This window comes from Oncorhynchus nerka, linkage group LG20 (assembly GCF_034236695.1).
Source record: "Oncorhynchus nerka isolate Pitt River linkage group LG20, Oner_Uvic_2.0, whole genome shotgun sequence".
NCBI lineage: Eukaryota > Metazoa > Chordata > Actinopteri > Salmoniformes > Salmonidae > Oncorhynchus > Oncorhynchus nerka.
In genome coordinates, this window is record NC_088415.1 from 25,582,736 (window position 1) to 25,601,311 (window position 18,576).

Here is an 18,576-nt window from a genome sequence, read left to right on the forward strand (position 1 = left end):
TTCTCCAAAAAGTACGATCTTTGTCCATATGTGCAGTTGCAAACCGTAGTCTGGCTTTTTGGTAGCGGTTTTGGAGCAGTGGCTTCTTCCTTGCTGAGTGGACTTTCAGGTTATGTCGATATTGGACTCGTTTTTACTGTGGATATAGATGCTTTTGTTCCTGTTTCCAGCATCTTCACAAGGTCCTTTGCTGTTGTTCTGGGATTGATTTGCACTTTTCGCACAAAAGTACGTTCATCTCTAGGAGACAGAATGCGTCTCCTTCCTGAGTGGTATGACGGCTGCGTGGTTCCATGGTGTTTATACTTGCGTACTATTGTTTGTACAGATGAACGTGGTACCTTCAGGCGTTTCGAAATTGCTCCCAAGGATGAACCAGACTTGTGGAGGTCTACAATTTTTGGGGACTGATTTTCCCATGATGTCAAGCAAAGACGTACTGAATTTGAAGGTAGGCCATGAAATAGATCCAGGCACACCTCCAATTGGCACAGTCAACTTAGTGTATGTACGCTTCTGACCCACTGGAATTGTAAACAATTGTTGGAAAAATGACTTGTGTCATGCACAAAGTAGATGTCCTAACCGACTTGCCAAAACAATAGTTTGTTAACAAGAAATTTGTGGAGTGGTTGAAAAAAAAGAGTTTTAAAGACTCCAACCTAAGTGTATGTAACTTCCGACTTCAACTGTCGGTGGGATGGGCTGAGGGAAGCTGAGGGTTGGGATGTGGAATTGGAGACATGTGGGAGTGGAGTTTCTGGGCGGGGATAGAATGATGGTCAAAGATAAAAGTATAAAAAATAAAGTAAAAATAAAACATAATAAAAAGGAAGTTTGAATGACACTGAGGGCCAGTGTTTTTACAGCTAATGCCTGTTTGCCTGAGGCTGATGCCGTGCAGGTGTTTGTACACATGCATATACACACACTCTCATTCAAATGCACACATACACGGACACACATACATATAAATAGTGCCAGACATGCACTCAAACATACAGTTGGCCTTGCCGTTATGCTTTTAGTTGTCCTTGATGTCCTTTGTTTTTTGCATTGTTTTCTGTTTTTCTTTGCCTTTCTCTTTTTTCTCTTTAGTTCATTTTCTTGGTTGTTGGTGATTGGGGGGGTTATTGGGGGTGGGGAATGGAATTATTTTAAAATGTCATTATTATTTCTTCTTGGGGGGGGGGGACTGTGGGAGGGGTCTCAGATGGTTGACGGGCAGCTCTTGGGGAACTGTGGGGGGATCTTGGAGGGTTCGGGTCCCTGTTTTTGGCCTTGTGGGAGATCAGTTGATGTGCCCTTGAGCAGGGCATTGACCCTGGATGCTTCTGTGTGTCGCTCTGAATGGGAGTATGTTGGATAACTGGTGTGATGTAGATGTTGGATAACTGGTGTGATGTAGATGTTGGATAACTGGTGTGATGTAGATGTTGGATAACTGGTGTGATGTAGATGTTGGATAACTGGTGTGATGTAGATGTTGGATGACTGGTGTGATGTAGATGTTGGATGACTGGTATGATGTAGTTGTTGGATAACTGGTGTGATGTAGATGTTGGATAACTGGTGTGATGTAGATGTTGGATAACTGGTGTGGTGTAGATGTTGGATAACTGGTGTGATGTAGATGTTGGATAACTGGTATGATGTAGATGTTGGATAACTGGTGTGATGTAGATGTTGGATAACTGGTATGATGTAGATGTTGGATAACTGGTATGATGTAGTTGTTGGATAACTGGTATGATGTAGATGTTGGATAACTGGTATGATGTAGATGTTGGATAACTGGTATGATATAGTTGTTGGATAACTGGTGTGATGTAGATGTTGGATGACTGGTATGATGTAGTTGTTGGATAACTGGTATGATGTAGATGTTGGATAACTGGTGTGATGTAGATGTTGGATAACTGGTGTGATGTAGATGTTGGATGACTGGTATGATGTAGATGTTGGATAACTGGTGTGATGTAGATGTTGGATAACTGGTATGATGTAGATGTTGGATAACTGGTATGATGTAGATGTTGGATAACTGGTGTGATGTAGATGTTGGATAACTGGTGTGATGTAGTTGTTGGATAACTGGTGTGATGTAGTTGTTGGATAACTGGCGTGATGTAGATGTTGGATGACTGGTGTGATGTAGATGTTGGATAACTGGTATGATGTAGTTGTTGGATGACTGGTATGATGTAGTTGTTAGATGACTGGTGTGATGTAGATGTTGGATAACTGGTGTGATGTAGATGTTGGATAACTGGTGTGATGTAGATGTTGGATAACTGGTATGATGTAGATGTTGTTGGATAACTGGTGTGATAAACTGGTGTGATGTAGATGTTGGATAACTGGTATGATGTTGGATAACTGATGTTGGATAACTGGTGTGATGTAGTTGTTGGATAACTGGTGTGATGTAGATGTTGGATAACTGGTGTGATGTAGATGTTGGATAACTGGTGTGATGTAGATGTTGGATAACTGGTGTGATGTAGATGTTGGATGACTGGTATGATGTAGATGTTGGATGACTGGTGTGATGTAGTTGTTGGATAACTGGTGTGATGTAGATGTTGGATGACTGGTATGATGTAGATGTTGGATAACTGGTGTGATGTAGATGTTGGATAACTGGTATGATGTAGTTGTTGGATAACTGGTGTGATGTAGATGTTGGATGACTGGTATGATGTAGTTGTTGGATAACTGGTGTGATGTAGATGTTGGATGACTGGTATGATGTAGTTGTTGGATAACTGGTGTGATGTAGATGTTGAGCGGCTTCACTGCAAGTATATTGTATGTTTTGGATATTCAATCAAATCAAATCAAATAAGTTTCTCTGGTCTGATGAAACCAAGATTGAACTCTTTGGCCTACATGCCAAGCGTCACATCTGGAGGAAATCTGGCACCATCCCTACGGTGAAGCATGGTGGTGGCAGCAGCATGTTGTGGGGATGTTTTTCAGTGGCAGAGACTGGGATACTAGTCAGGATGGAGGGAAAGACGAACGGAGCAAAGTATAGAGAGATCCTTGGTGAAAACCTGCTCCAGAGTGCTCAGCACCTCAGACTGAGGTGAAAGTTTACCTTGCAACAGGACAACGACCCTAAGCACACAGCCAAGACAACGCAGGAGTGGCTTCAGGACAAGTATCTGAATATCCTTGATTGGCCCAGCCAAAACCCGATCAAAAATATTTGGAGAGACCTGAAAATAGCTTTGCAGGGACACTCCCCATCTAACCTGACAGAGCTTGAGAGGGTCTGCAGAGAACAGGAGAAACTCACCAAATACAGGTGTGCGAAGCTTGAAGCGTCATACCCAAGAAGACTGGAGGCTGTAATCGCTGCCAAAGGTGCTTCAACAAAGTACTGAGGGTCTGAACACTTATGTAAATGTGATATTTCTAGGGTTTGTTTTCAAATAAATGTCCATAGGTAGTAGAAAGAGCAGGAAGGAAAGCGCTACTAAGGTACACAATAGTCATTTTTGGTAGATCGGTGCTCTTTGGTAAAAGGGGTAAATTGGTCATCAAAAAGAAAGGAGGACCAAGGCACTCTTCATATAATTAATATGCCTTTATTAGTATGGCATGTTCAATAGAAACAATATTTTTTTAAACCGACGAGTTTCGGCTGCATGGCCTTCGTCAGGGAGTACAAAAAAAAAAGGAATACAATGTCCTCTTTTGAACAGCTTTTCCAATTAGCCCTAATTGGAAGAGGGAATGGTAACAAAATTGATTGGACACACCTAAGTAAGCAATACTATACACATTGAAAGGTGAAATACTATAGCTATGTTATCATAGAAATACAACTCCAAGCTAGAAGTATCAGAACACTAAAAGGTAGTTCTAACCTTAAATATGACTGGGAGAAGTGTCAAGAATAAGAAAGCAATATATTCCATAGTACACTAGAACACAGCAAAACATGAACAGTCGAACCATAGCTGAGGGCAATTGAGCAAAATGTCCACTAGATGACAACAAATGGACCTATCACGACCCTACAGGAAGGGTGAGAAATCCATATCTTCATTTAAACCAGGGTTTTTAGTGGCCTGTAGTTTGTAAATCCAAAAACTTTCCCTTTGGTTTAACTGTTTAAGACGGTCCCCTTTTCTAATAGAGGCCGGAACATGATCAATACCCATAGCTTGTAGGGAGGCAGGGTTGCCATGGTGTAGGGACTTGTAGTGCCTTGCCATGGGGTAGTCTTCATTACCTACCCGTATGGCGTACTTGTGTTCCGCTAAGCGGTCTTGAAGGCGTGTCTTTGTCCGTCCAATGTAGAACACCTTGCACTGTGGGCATTCCAATCTATAGATGACATGAGTGGTTTTACAGTTAATGAACTGCTTGACGTAATACTCCATTTTGGAAGCTGTGTCAACAAAATACTTCTTCTGTGCAATATTACTGCAATGGTTGCAATGGTTACATTTAAAAGAGACCTTGGGTTGGTGGTCAAGACAAGTTTTTTGAGAGTCACCCGGAAGATAACTGTCCATAGGTGTCTTAAAACCGTTTTTTGCTTTGTCATTATTGGGTATTGTGTGTAGAATGATGAGGGGGGAAAATGAGTTAATCCATTTTAGAATAAGACTGTAACGTAACAAAATGTGAAGGGGTCTGAATACTTTCCGAATGCACCGTATATAGGGTTGTCTGTGAATGGGTGTACAGCACCGCTCTCCATTCAGGCTACTTACTATACTAGCTTGCTGGTTCCTATAATTCTTATTGGATGTCCTACTTCTGTGATTTAATAAAAAGGAGAATGAAATGATGACCCAGGGACAGTTCCAGAGTGTAGTCTCTACTAGATGTGTTTTTTATTCAACTAACAGTACATTCTACAGATGCAAACGTGTTACATCACCAAGATACAACATGGTCTTGTAATACCTCTTAAAAATTATATTGGTCCTAAAAATATAGAAAGGAACAAATGTAGTCACAAAAACTGTACATTATGAAAAATTCACTTAACACCAGATTTGGTTTTATTCATGTCTTTTAGTTAGTTTTTTTTATATAGAAAAAGGAATGTCCCTTTTGTGTAGAAAGGAACACAAAAATGAATTTCCTATTGACCAGTTTGAGTTCAGTGTAAGAAACCACGCTTTAAATAAAACCCGGATTGTGAAGTATCGTCATGCCGCCTTCATACCTTTCCCATAACACACCAACCATGCCACGCTAGAGTACCACAGTAGGAGTCATAATACCCAGAAAACCTAGCGTTCAAACAGGGAAATGGTTCCAATCATTTTCCCACCATTAATATTTTTCCCATAGGGGATCTTAGAAACTGTGTTTCTAAAACTGTGTTTCATTTAGGCTTACCCTGGGGTGACATTTCAATTACCTTCTAAAATCTCTCAGACAAGGTGACTTTTATCAATGTATTCGCTTGTATTTACCCCCCCAAAATGAATTGCTAATTAGGCTATCAAAAATAACTACAAATGCCATGATGATCTGGACGAGACCGCCGAATTGAGGCAAAGGTAAGAAAACCTGGATTAACTCATGTTTTCTAAATGTGGTATTGTGTAAATTGGCTACATTAGATTAAAAATGGACAATTCTGTGAACAGTCTCGTGCAAGTTTTAAATTAACAATACCTGTTACTAAAGGTGTCAGCTAGAGATGACATGCAGGAGCTTGCAGGGCTTTGTCGTTTTGCATGTCTACTCTGATGCTAATTAGCATTTTCAAATCAGAGTAAAAAGAGAAAAATATATTAATAAAAAAAGTCACCTTGTCCGAGAGAGACTTACATGGTTATCAAATTGTCACACCTAGGTAAGCCTACACGAAACACAACCCTTACTTTAAGTGTTTTTCCCCATATTGGAACAATTTACAGTGGAAAATCAATTGGAACCATTTCCCTGTTTGACCGCTAGTATTTTATGGGTATTATGACTCCTCCACTGTGGGGCACAGTGGCCACTTAAAAAAAAAAAAAAGATTTATAAATGGAACATGAGCTTAGCAAAATGTGGACATACTTGTTTTGAAGGCTTTTAATCAGTAGGTGTCTAGAACAAAATGTTTCTCTTAACACACAAGTGATATCTGTTCCTGCGCTTAACTGTCAAGATTCAGAAACCCACAAGCAGAAGAAACCTCTCAATGCATATTTACTGTTATTCTGCAGTATTCATAAAAATAAGAGTTATAGCTTCTCCCCAATTTTAAACGGTTACATCAAGTTATCAAGCTTTTATTTTTGGGGGTGTTTCTACGTTCATTTGAAATTGATGAGACTGAACATTTCCAGTGTTAAACAAATTCCTATGAAGGTCCTTTAAATTTAGTGAGAAAACAAATGCATTGTAAGAAATATTGAGTGACAATTTTCTGTAAAATCAAAACAATTCTTCCCATGAACGGGTGTCGCTAAAAAAACGTGACATCATTTTGTTTGCGAACAGTCAACCAATAAGATTTCAGCAGCCTGCTAGCTTTCTGCACAATTTGACCAATATGGTAAAGAGCTGCAACACAAAGCAAACCGCATTTAATAATGGCGGTAGCGTCATTTCAGTTCTATTGACACCATCTATGAACACACCACACCTGACAATTCCCGTTGCTGTGACTACCGGTCTTAGTTGTCATTATGGAGCAGAAAAAAAACAGGACAGAAAAGAAAAGACACTAAAGCCTCCAGTTTCTGAAACCAGTGACCTTCACAAAGCAGCAGGAGTGTGGTTGTGTATGAGTTAGGTCAGGGGTTGTGTTACACAATGTAAGTCTTCAGGGGAAAAAAAAAAACACGCCTTTCCATTTTGTTTTACTGGCCTTTTCATAAATCGTCTAGACATCTCAACTATATAGTCTGTACACAGTCACTACAAGCTATTGCTATTAAATAATCCCAGCTATTGTACTCTATATATATATACACATATATAGAATATATAATAAAAATATAGTGAGAAAAATTGCTTCAGGCATAAGACCATACTACATTTCCATTGAACAGTTAAAAGAGGGTCCAATCCCAAAGTGTTTGAGTTCAGAGAGGACCTTAGGGTTTTGATCTATATGGTGGAAACGAGGTCAGAGCATGTCCGGTCTGCAGTGACACATTGGTCTGGCAGACCTCCTGTCGCGGTCAAAGGGCAGAGTTTGAGAACCCAATCTGCTCAGGGCCTCAGACCCTCCCGCCCCCAGAGGAAGGGATGGACGAATACCGTGGCCTTATGAGACAAGGGGTGTGGCTTAGGAGAGAACATGACAACAGGAAAATTCCAAACAGGTGGCTAGGTACAGAAGGGAGGGTGCAGAGGGAAGAAGAGAGCTCAAACATCCCCCCTCTGTCGTCGAGAGAATTTCAAGCCAACGGTCGAGGTTTTAAAAAAGGTGAAGCAGAGAAAGGGAAAAACAAGAAGAGACAAATATCCAAATCTATACATAGATCTATACATATATGTATACAGCGAGCCGGAGGATACTCCGGCCCAGACAGTCTTCGTAGTAACGGGGAGCGTAAGCATTAGCCAATGGGTGACCCTGCCCCCAGCACAAGAGTCCTATTGGTCTTTGCTCGCGTAGAACTCAGCCCAGCGGTTCTCGAAGAAGCGCTTCATGGAGTGTCCAGCCATGCCCACCTCGGACGTGTCCTCGTTGAACAGCTCGCAGTTGTTGAACACCAGATGGGCGTCTGCTGCAAACTCCTCACAGCTGCAGTACCTGGAGAGCAGAGAAGAGAACAACCGGTCAAATATAAGCGTACACATTTTCCGTAACATTGTTGAAAATGAAAGGAACCGGCCTCATTATGGAAGTTTGGGTCATGTTGTAGACACAGGTTACTATCCTTGTGGGGACCCAGTGTTGTAGTAGTCAAGACAACATATTGACTGTCTCGGTCTTGTCTCTGTGTTATTTGCATCTCTGTCTTGACTTGGTCTCGGGATAGTGGGGACTCGTAATTTCTTGAGACCAGCCAAAACCAGTGGAGTAAAAAAACTCATAATTAACAGCTTCCATTCATTCAGCACATAAAACTGCTTCCTGGGGCCAAATATATACACTCCTTTCTTGAAACAATATCTGAACAGCCTCTTCAACCTCAGGAGGCTGAAGAAATTCGGCTTGTCACCAAAAGCACTCAAACTTCTACAGATGCACAATCGAGAGCATCCTGGCGGGCTGTATCACCGCCTGGTACGGCAACTGCTCCGCCCACAACCGTAAGGCTCTCCAGAGGGTAGTGAGGTCTGCACAACGCATCACCGGGGGCAAACTACCTGCCCTCCAGGACACCTACACCACCCGATGTCACAGGAAGGCCATAAAGATCATCAAGGACAACAACCACCCGAGCCACTGCCTGTTCACCCCGCTATCATCCAGAAGGCGAGGTCAGTACAGGTGCATCAAAGCTGGGACCGAGAGACTGAAAAACAGCTTCTATCTCAAGGCCATCAGACTGTTAAACAGCCACCATTAACATTGAGTGGCTGCTGCCAACACACTGACTCAACTCCAGCCACTTTAATAATGGGAATTGATGGGAAATTATGTAAACTATATCACTAGCCACTTTAAACAATGCTACCTAATATAATGTTTACATACCCTACATCATTAATCTCATATGTATACGTATATACTGTACTCTATATCATCTACTGCATCTTTATGTAATACATGTATCACTAGCCACTTTAACTATGCCACTTTGTTTACATACTCATCTCATATGTATATACTGTACTCGATACCATCTACTGTATCTTGCCTATGCCGTTCTGTACATTCACTCATTCATATATCTTTATGTACATATTCTTTATCCCCTTACACTTGTGTCTATAAGGTAGTAGTTTTGGAATTGTTAGCTAGATTACTTGTTGGTTATTACTGCATTGTCGGAACTAGAAGCACAAGCATTTCGCTATGCTCGCATTAACATCTGCTAACCATGTGTATGTGACAAATAAATTTGATTTGAGACAGGTTTGCGAAGTGGTGAAACTTATAGGCCTCCAGTGTGTGACAAATAAATTTGATTTGAGACAGGTTTGCGAAGTGGTGAAACTTATAGGCCTCCAGTGTGTGACAGGTTAGTAGAGTGGTGAACCTATAGGTCCTCCGTGTGTGACAGGTTAGTAGAGTGGTGAACCTATAGGTCCTCCGTGTGTGACAGGTTAGTAGAGTGGTGAACCTATAGGTCCTCCAGCGTGTGACAGGTTAGTAGAGTGGTGAACCTATAGGTCCTCCGTGTGTGACAGGTTAGTAGAGTGGTGAACCTATAGGTCCTCCGTGTGACAGGTTAGTACAGTGGTGAACCTATAGTTCCTCCATGTGACAGGTTAGTACAGTGGTGAACCTATAGGTCCTCCGTGTGTGACAGGTTAATAGAGTGGTGAACCTATAGGTCCTCCGTGTGTGACAGGTTAGTACAGTGGTGAACCTATAGGTCCTCCGTGTGTGACAGGTTAGTAGAGTGGTGAACCTATAGGTCCTCCGTGTGACAGGTTAGAGGAGTGTTGAACCTATAGGTCCTCCGTGTGTGACAGGTTAGTAGAGTGGTGAACCTATAGGTCCTCCAGCGTGTGACAGGTTAGTAGAGTGGTGAACCTATAGGTCCTCCGTGTGTGACAGGTTAGTAGAGTGGTGAACCTATAGGTCCTCCGTGTGACAGGTTAGTACAGTGGTGAACCTATAGTTCCTCCATGTGACAGGTTAGTACAGTGGTGAACCTATAGGTCCTCCGTGTGTGACAGGTTAATAGAGTGGTGAACCTATAGGTCCTCCGTGTGTGACAGGTTAGTACAGTGGTGAACCTATAGGTCCTCCGTGTGTGACAGGTTAGTAGAGTGGTGAACCTATAGGTCCTCCGTGTGACAGGTTAGAGGAGTGTTGAACCTATAGGTCCTCCGTGTGTGACAGGTTAGTAGAGTGGTGAACCTATAGGTCCTCCGTGTGACAGGTTAGTAGAGTGGTGAACCTATAGGTCCTCCAGCGTGTGACAGGTTAGTAGAGTGGTGAACCTATAGGTCCTCCAGCGTGTGACAGGTTAGTAGAGTGGTGAACCTATAGGTCCTCCAGTGTGACAGGTTAGTAGGGTGGTGAACCTATAGACCTCCAGTGTGTGACAGGTTAGTAGAGTGGTGAACCTATAGGCCTCCAGTAAGACAGCAGTCACACACAGAAGAATGTTAAAGCACCACTACACCACTGCATAGGGCCGATGGAAAGACAGCAGTCACACACAGCATGATGTCAAAGGATAATCAGTCCATAAACTGACATAACCAGTAGGTCCCAATCAGAAGAATACAAAAACACAACCATTAAGAATTTCCCAATTGAAATGCAGTGCCGTGGGAAATTATTCAGACCCCTTGACTTTTTCCACATTTTGTTACAGCCTGTAAAATGGATGATATATATTTTTTAAAATCCTCAGCAATCTACACACAATACCCCATAATGACAAAGTGAAAACAGTTTAGAAATTTTAACAAATGTATTAAAAATACAAAACAGAAATAAGTTATTTACGTAAGTATTCAGACCCTTTGCTATGAGACTCTAAATTGAGCTCAGGTGCATCCTGTTTCCATTTATCATCCATGAGATGTTTATTTAACTTGATTGGAGTCCAACTGTGGTAAATTCAATTGATTGGACATGATTTGGAAAGGCACACAACTATCTATATAAGGTCACACGGTTGTCAGTACATGTCAGAAAAAAAAACAAGCCATGAGGTCAAAGGAATTGGCCGTAGATGCTCCGAGACAGGATTGTGTTGAAGCACAGATTTGGGGAAGGGTACCAAAACATTTCTGCAGCATTGAAGGTCCCCAAGAACACAGTGGCCTCAATCATTCTTAAAAGAAAGAAGTTTGGAACCACCAACTCTTCATAGAGCTGGCTGTTCTGGGCAATCGGGGGAGATGGGCCTTGGTGACCAAGAACCCGATGGTCACTGACAGAGCTCCTCTTTGGAGATGGGAGAACCATCCAGAAGGACAACCACCTCTGCAGCACTCCACTAACATTTAAAGTGCAGATATGAAAGACCATGATAAAAATCACATTTTTAATTCCCAGTTTATGCTCCAAACCCAACTTTATAAGAGGTTTTAAAAATAGATTCCATTTAACTCAACGTTCCATGACATACACCAAGGCATTGTTGTCAGAATAGATGGATCGGAGTGTGCCAGAGAGCAGAACAAACTATGAATTTACAAACGTGCAACACCAGCTGAATGTGACTGGTGTCAGTAAACGTAGGCAAGAAATATAATATTTAGTCAACAACGCTCTAGACAACCAGCTCTGCTACGGAAAGTAAAATGGTCAGAGTGAGTTTCTCTCATTTGCGTCTGGAAGTGGCTAGGTAGCCAACTTTAGCCAGTTAGCTTGGGTGCTTGTTTGGGACAAGCATGCATTGGCAAGCAAGCTACAGAAGGATGAGGAGGCTACAATTCCATGTGTCAAATGGCTTGTTTGTATAAAGGCCTAATGTAGCTCTGATTGGCTATAGGTCCTGGACAAGACAGATGTTTTTATTTGGTTTTATTTACTGCAGTGTCTATTAATTGTCCAAACGCACAGCTTTCCCTCTCCTCTATATTGCTATAGATTTTTCACAAATGCCATAGTATACGCAATTCCCAAACATTCTAAGAATGTATGATAATGTGGTAGATTGTCAGATTTTTTTTTAAAGTGCAATATTCTTCCTGGGGGGTGTAAATGAACAATTTCTCTCAATAAATGACAGCTAAAATGCTGTCAGTTATACTTTAAATGCAATAATGTTTTTTCAAAGAGATGGCTAACAACAAGCGTGCCACAATAAACAGTTCCACTCACCAGATGATAATTTGAAACTTAACTTCTTGTTGAAAGTTATAAACTAATAAATTAGCAACAACATCCTCTTTGATAGGCAGAAGTAACCATATGTTTTTATACAAATGGTCCCACCCACTACAAGTCAAAATGTGACTGGTTGATTCCACTGTCACTCCAAAATGCTGCCCCAATACAGTTGAACGGCAGTTGCCTTTAACTTCTGATGGCCTAGTCAACAGCTGACGTAGCTAGCTAGATTTATCTCCACAAAAACCAGCAAAGAAAAATCCTGATTGGATCTTTTTTTCTCTTCAGCGTTAACCCTTTCCAACAAAAACTGAAGCGATTAAATCAGAACATCATTGAAAATAATATTATTTCATATATCCTTAGCCCTTCTCTGAAGGACCATTATTCCCCATTGTTTGGGTTAGTAATCATTTTTGTGGCTCTATTTTCCCTCAGCATGTATTTTTTCACTATTCTGAATGTCTAAAGAATCCATATGTTGTTCTGAAATATGAAGCCAGAAATACTGGACATTTTGAACTCTTATTATGGTGGTGTTTTGACAAAATTACAATCATGGTCTTGAATTGGACTCGCATGTTTCTGGTCTCGGTCGACTCAGTCTTGCCTCCCCCCTCCAGTCTTGAAATCGGTCTCGCCTTATGTGATCTTGAACACAACACTGGGGGGGCCACAGTGTCTCCTGACCCCTCCTGTCTCAGCCTCCAGTATTTATGCTGCAGTAGTTTGTGTCGGGGGGCTAGGGTCAGTTTGTTATATCTGGAGTACTTCTCCTGTCCTATTCAGTGTCCTGTGTGAATTTAAGTGCGCTCTCTCTAATTCTCTTTCTTTCTCTCTCTCGGAGGACCTGAGCCCTAGGATCATGCCTCAGGACTACCTGACATGATGACTCCTTGCTGTCCCCAGTCCACCTGGCCGTGCTGCTGCTCCAGTTTCAACTGTTCTGCCTTATCATTATTCGACCATGCTGGTCATTTATGAATATTTGAATATCTTGGCCATGTTCTGTTATAATCTCCACCCGGCACAGCCAGAAGAGGACTGGCCACCCCACGTAGCCTGGTTCCTCTCTAGGTTTCTTCCTAGGTTTTGGCCTTTCTAGGGAGTTTTTCCTAGCCACCGTGCTTCTACACCTGCATTGCTTGCTGTTTGGGGTTTTAGGCTGGGTTTCTGTACAGCACTTTGAGATATCAGCCGATGTACGAAGGGCTATATAAATAAATTTGATTTGAACACTGTGGGGACCTAAAATCCTATTTTCTCTAACCCTAAACTAACCCCTATGCTTAAAATAGCCTTTGTCTTTGTGGGGATGAAGGAAATGTCCCCACAAGGGAGAATTTTCGTTGTTTCACTATCCTTGAGGGCACTTCCGGTACCCACAAGCATAGTAATACAAGCCCACACACAGACAGACAGAGAGAATGAGTGGCCCCCATACCCTCCCTGCAGCAGCCTCTCCCTCATGGTGAGGAAGTCCATGGGGTTCTTGATGATGCGTCGGTAGCCGGGCACCATGCGGGGGTTGACGGGCTCCAGGAAGGGCCAGGCGTCAGAATGAGACTCCATTTCCATCAGAATGATTCTACACACAAAACACACGTCAGTTAGAACTGGACTATCATCACAATAGTGAGAACATGAATCTAATGGTCTTATAGAAACCACTGGAGCAACAGGACACGATAACTCATTTGAGGGGAGTCATTTAATATCATGTTCTATAACCACTGCAACATTGTGACACTACAACTGATCTGAGGTCAGACTCACTCGCAGTAGGTGAGGTCGGGCTGGTTGCGGGTGGTCATGCGGCGGCGCTTGGCGGGTGAGAAGCCCGCTGTGCGACCTCCATCTCCAGAGTAACGGGAGGATAAGGCAGGGCCACCGTCCTTATGCCGTGTTGCTATATTAGCACCACCACCGCTGCGTTTGCTGGGCACCGCCTCTTCGTCAGAACTGTCGTCTTCGTACCTCCTCTTCTTCACCCGGGTCCTCTGCTTGGAGGAGCGATGGTTGCTACGTGGTGACTCACCGTCACTAGCCTTATAAACAACGAGACACAGTGAGACAGTGATGAAATGACAGCCCTGGGAGAAAGGTTAAGGAGGCCACGGGGAGCAGAAATCAGAAGGTACTGCTGTGGCAGGACAATATTATGGTTTAATACACTGGGGACAAAAATGTGTGTATGTGTTCATGTTGTTTCACCAAATATTACTATTGTAATTATGTTGCACCATCGTGGCTTTTTGGTTGGATTTACAAAAAGTAAATCAGCGTATAGTTTCTTAATCTAAGCCAAGTTGAATGGTCTGAACAGTTCACCCTTCTGAACTCCCCCCTGGTTAGATGAGCAGTGACCCCTGTTGTGGTCCATAAGGGTAGCCAAGCAGAGTGCAGCCCCAGTCAGTCCTCACCTTGGAGACGCAGGTGGGGCAGAACCAGTCCCCCTCTGGCACCTGGGTGACCTTTGGCCTCAGGCAGTACATGTGGCAGCCACGGTCACAGCCGTCACACAACAGCAGGTACTCATCATTATCCCCCTTCCTGCACACCTGACACGTCTACAACACCACACAGACAGGGACACAGTTGTCTTTAAGGGAAATGCTCTGTTGCCGTCTTTCAGACTACGGTGCAATACTACCTGTGTGTACTGTAAGTTGCTTTGGATCAAAGGGTCTACTCAATGATCTCATCAGCATGTCACTACTATGATATTTGCCATAGGAATGTTCTATATTCCTTGTTTCACTTACATCCATAATATTATTCCCTTCATAATAATAGTTTCTATTCTCAGTGTACATATTGAGTATTGCTACTGGGCTTGTCCCCACCACTTTGACCACAGATCTCTCCCAGGCGATGGCCTTCTCCAGCTGCAGCAGACACAGACATAGCTGGGGGGCGCTCCGACAGCGGTCCAGGGCCTGGCGCCATGTCCGCAATCTGGGGGTGATCTCACTCTCCAGACTGTGGGAAAGAGATTATAAAAATAGGTCTCAACACAATTAAGGGCTGAAGTGAGACGAAGGTTTAAATCACTCTGAAGAGCTTTGAGCAATTTGACCAAATACCACACAAATCTAATCCATAATATTATTAAATCACGCTCCACTCCACCCTTTCCAACCTCTAACCCCAACCCTGTCCCTCCCACCTCATGACGTCCATCTGGCCCATCTGGCTCTCCTCGGGGGTGAGGGGGGCGAGACGCACCACCTCGGCCAGGTTCCAGAGGGGCTCCTTCAGGTAGCGCCGGTCGATGTTTCTCTCCAGGTTGGCCAGGCGCAGGACGGCCAGGTCCAGCGGGTGGCTGGCCACACGGGGCAGGTCTGACCACTCCTTCTTGGTCCGCACGATCCAGTCGTCCCGGGGGTCCACATCATGCTCGTAGTACTGCAGGTCGTCACGCGTGGAGTCCACCTCTGGAACTGTGTAGGGCTGAGGTGGGTAGGAGGGAGAATGACAGAAAATAGAATATTATAGTTCTCGACAATCAAAAAGCAGTGAAGCAAAGGACTTTGAAGCTAGAGCAAGACTTAAAAGGGTCGTGGGGTACGGCGGGCGAGGTAAGCAGTACGTGGGTAAAATCACTGGGGGAAAAAATAAATATTACAACCTGTGTTGTGATAATTGCATTGTTTGCTCTATAACCTGTTAGTTTAAATGCCTTGCGACGGTGATATTGTCTCTGCCTTTAGGCCTATATAAGAATAAATCCAACCACACCTCTGTTTCATCACAAAACGGGAGAGCAAGTTAACTGTTAACTCTGTCCGGAGAAGTCTACAAAGCATATTGTATGTAACAAACAGTTAAGTGACCTACAGCACGGTTAAGCAAGTTAACGTTTCCAACATTTTCAGACCACTAAACAACTATTACATTTTGAACCAGAGAGTTACCGCAAGTCGCAAAGAAAACAGGAGCTGCTTCCACTATTCCAGAACCAATTCAACTTCACCATCAAATCACCTCTGCTTAGTCTAATACAGGTGACAACTAAAAGATACCAAAAACTATTTAGTCAAACGTAAGCTAAATATGATGTGGCTGTCCATGGTACTGATTTATGTGAGTGCAAGTATACAAACATGTTGACTCACCCTACTTGTAGAGATACGCCAATGCCGCCATCCTCTCATGTCGACGAAATGGTCTATCATGGTCAGACTACCTGGCTAAAATCCTTACGCGCAAGCCTAACTTCCTTTCATGGGCCTTCTACATCTAACTACATATTGAACTTCCATCATTTCAGGCCAGGGGCAGAATGTATGAATTAATAGTTGGATCAGAATCACAGTAATAATCATTGGCCAGTACAGAGAATTAAGTAAAACCACAAGTCCAAATCCCCATCTGCAGCCATGGCTAATTTAGGAAAGGGACAATTTAGGCGAGCTAGCCAGCCACTGGAGGACAACACAACGGGATGCAACAATTCAAGTTGTTTCCGTCAATGATGTATGCTCTCAATGTGATGTGATAGGAGTGACGCCAAATCCAAACTGGCTTCCCTTGACACTGTTTTTTGGTGTGCGCCAGGACCATTCACAGCTGAGCTCACTCAGTTTAGCTCAATGCTGATTGGCTATTATTTTAATCAAGGGAGGCTAAATGCTCGCTGGCTTCCCTTGCATTCAATGCTACGGGTGGCAAACATGTTATACTATTTTGGACCAGACAGCATCAGATTGATGGCCTACACAGAGACAGATGGGGGCTGTTTCACTTGCTCGGATACTTTCTCCGATGAGATACATTCAGCCTCTTGCAAATTTAAAGAACATTATCGAACGGAGATAATGGTACATTTTTTGGGAACCCTGGCTTCCTCTGGCATCCATGAATACACGCCACTGAAGGTAGGTAAGGTGGGTAAGGTAAGGTGGGTAAGGTGAGGTAAGGTGGGCGAGGTGAGGTAAGGTGGGTGAGGTGGGCGAGGTGAGGTGGGTAAGGTAAGCGAGGTGAGGTGGGTAAGGTAAGGTGGGCGAGGTGAGGTGGGTACGGTAAGGTAAGGTGGGCGAGGTGAAGTAAGTTGGGCGAGGTGAGGTAAGGTGGGCGAGGTGAGGTAAGGTGGGCGAGGTGAGGTAAGGTGGGTAAGGTAAGGTGGGTAAGGTAAGGTGGGCGAGGTGAGGTAAGGTGGGTAAGGTAAGGTGGGCGAGGTGAGGTAAGGTGGGCGAGGTGAGCAAGGTAAGGTGGGCGAGGTGAGGTAAGGTGGGCAAGGTAAGGTGGGCGAGGTGAGGTAAGGTGGGCGAGGTAAGGTGGGTATGGTAAGGTGGGCGAGGTGAGGTAAGGTGGGCAAGGTAAGGTGGGTATGGTAAGGTGGGCGAGGTGAGGTGAGGTAAGGTGGGCGAGGTGAGGTAAGGGTGGGTGAGGTAAGGTGGGCGAGGTGAGGTAAGGTGGGCAAGGTGATGTGGGCGAGGTAAGGTACGGTAAGCGAGGTGAGGTAAGGTGGGCGAGGTGAGGTAAGGTGGGCGAGGTAAGGTAAGGTGGTCGAGGTAAGGTAAGGTGGGTGAGGTAAGGTAAGGTGGGTACGGTAAGGTGGGCGAGGTAAGTTGGGTAAGGTAAGGTGGGCGAGGTGAGGTAAGGTGGGCGAGGTGAGGTAAGGTAAGTGAGTGCAGACATCAAATGATAAATTTTTTAAGCCACAACTATTTTCTAAATATAAAAGCAGGCCCCTAAAAACCAGAGGTTGGGTGAATATAAGGAACACAGAGAGCGCTTATTTCAAACAGTGTTAGGAGCAGGAGTGTTGACGTGACAACTCTAGAACCACTGGCTGTGTCCGAATACCTGTACTTGCAATCTAAATAGTAGGCATACAAATATTTTTTTAATAGTATGTGACATTTCAAAAAAATTGTATGCATTAAATGACAGGATGTCATACTCATTTTGGCTTTTCATTTAGTAGAATTCGCTGAAGAGTATTGTCTTTCCAGACACGTGTGTGACAACAGCTGATAATTGCGCTGTACCAAAATTAACAAATGGCAGAAATCAACATAATTGCACATTGATAACGTATTCTCAGTAGGATGAGCCTAGTCGTTGACTACTGTATCCGCTTTTACTTAAAAGTATGTTCCAAATAGTATGTAGTACACAGTTTAAGTAGTAGACAAGACAGATTTCAGACACAGCGTCTCCTTTTAAATTTTAGGAGGTGACAAAAAATAATTCTTAAAAGGGAAACATGAAGACTTGTGAAAGAGTGTAGATCCAAAAGAAGGGTGAGGATGTGTGAATTGTAGATCGAAAACCTGGTTTGTACCTGGAATCCTGCGGCTGGCGTTTCCGTGTTATTGTCAGTGTCGCTCCTTCCATTCTGAGGAGCCATCTTGAAATATAAGTAATGGACATATGATGTGATGAGTGTGAAAAGTTTCCCTGTTTTTGTATGACAATGCCAGGAGGGGGGACACGGTCACTGTACAAACTGCAGCAGCACATGCCACCTATGCCACCCTCTGGACATTCAGTGCAACTGCAGCCATAGTAAAAAATAAACAGAAAAAAAACGACAAAATATAAACTGACAAGCTCTAGACATTTCAAACCCAACTTACTTTACAAACTACCAGGCACCCACCCTACCCATGCATCCCTGTGTGCATCTCAACAGTCTAAAGTGTCCTCCTCGCCTTGGTCTGCACAGATCTGAAAAG

General features: G+C 43.4%; 1 protein-coding gene across 2 annotated transcripts in view; it reads right to left on the bottom strand.

The window, feature by feature from the left end:
* Nucleotides 1-4,824: 4,824 nt before the first annotated feature.
* Nucleotides 4,825-18,576, bottom strand: part of LOC115102137 (bromodomain adjacent to zinc finger domain protein 2A-like) — a 29,475-nt gene continuing 15,723 nt past the window's right edge. The window contains exons 23-29 of one of the 2 annotated variants that reach the window (XM_029621748.2): nt 18,183-18,248; nt 15,060-15,343; nt 14,737-14,872; nt 14,314-14,460; nt 13,667-13,938; nt 13,335-13,478; nt 4,825-7,732 (exon numbers count right to left, since the gene is read on the bottom strand). In XM_029621748.2, coding sequence (XP_029477608.2) covers nt 7,573-7,732; nt 13,335-13,478; nt 13,667-13,938; nt 14,314-14,460; nt 14,737-14,872; nt 15,060-15,343; nt 18,183-18,248 — 1,209 coding nt within the window. In that variant the 3' untranslated portion in view covers nt 4,825-7,572. The remainder of the gene's footprint in view (nt 7,733-13,334; nt 13,479-13,666; nt 13,939-14,313; nt 14,461-14,736; nt 14,873-15,059; nt 15,344-18,182; nt 18,249-18,576) is intronic. The other variant, XM_065005334.1, reaches the window with a different exon arrangement.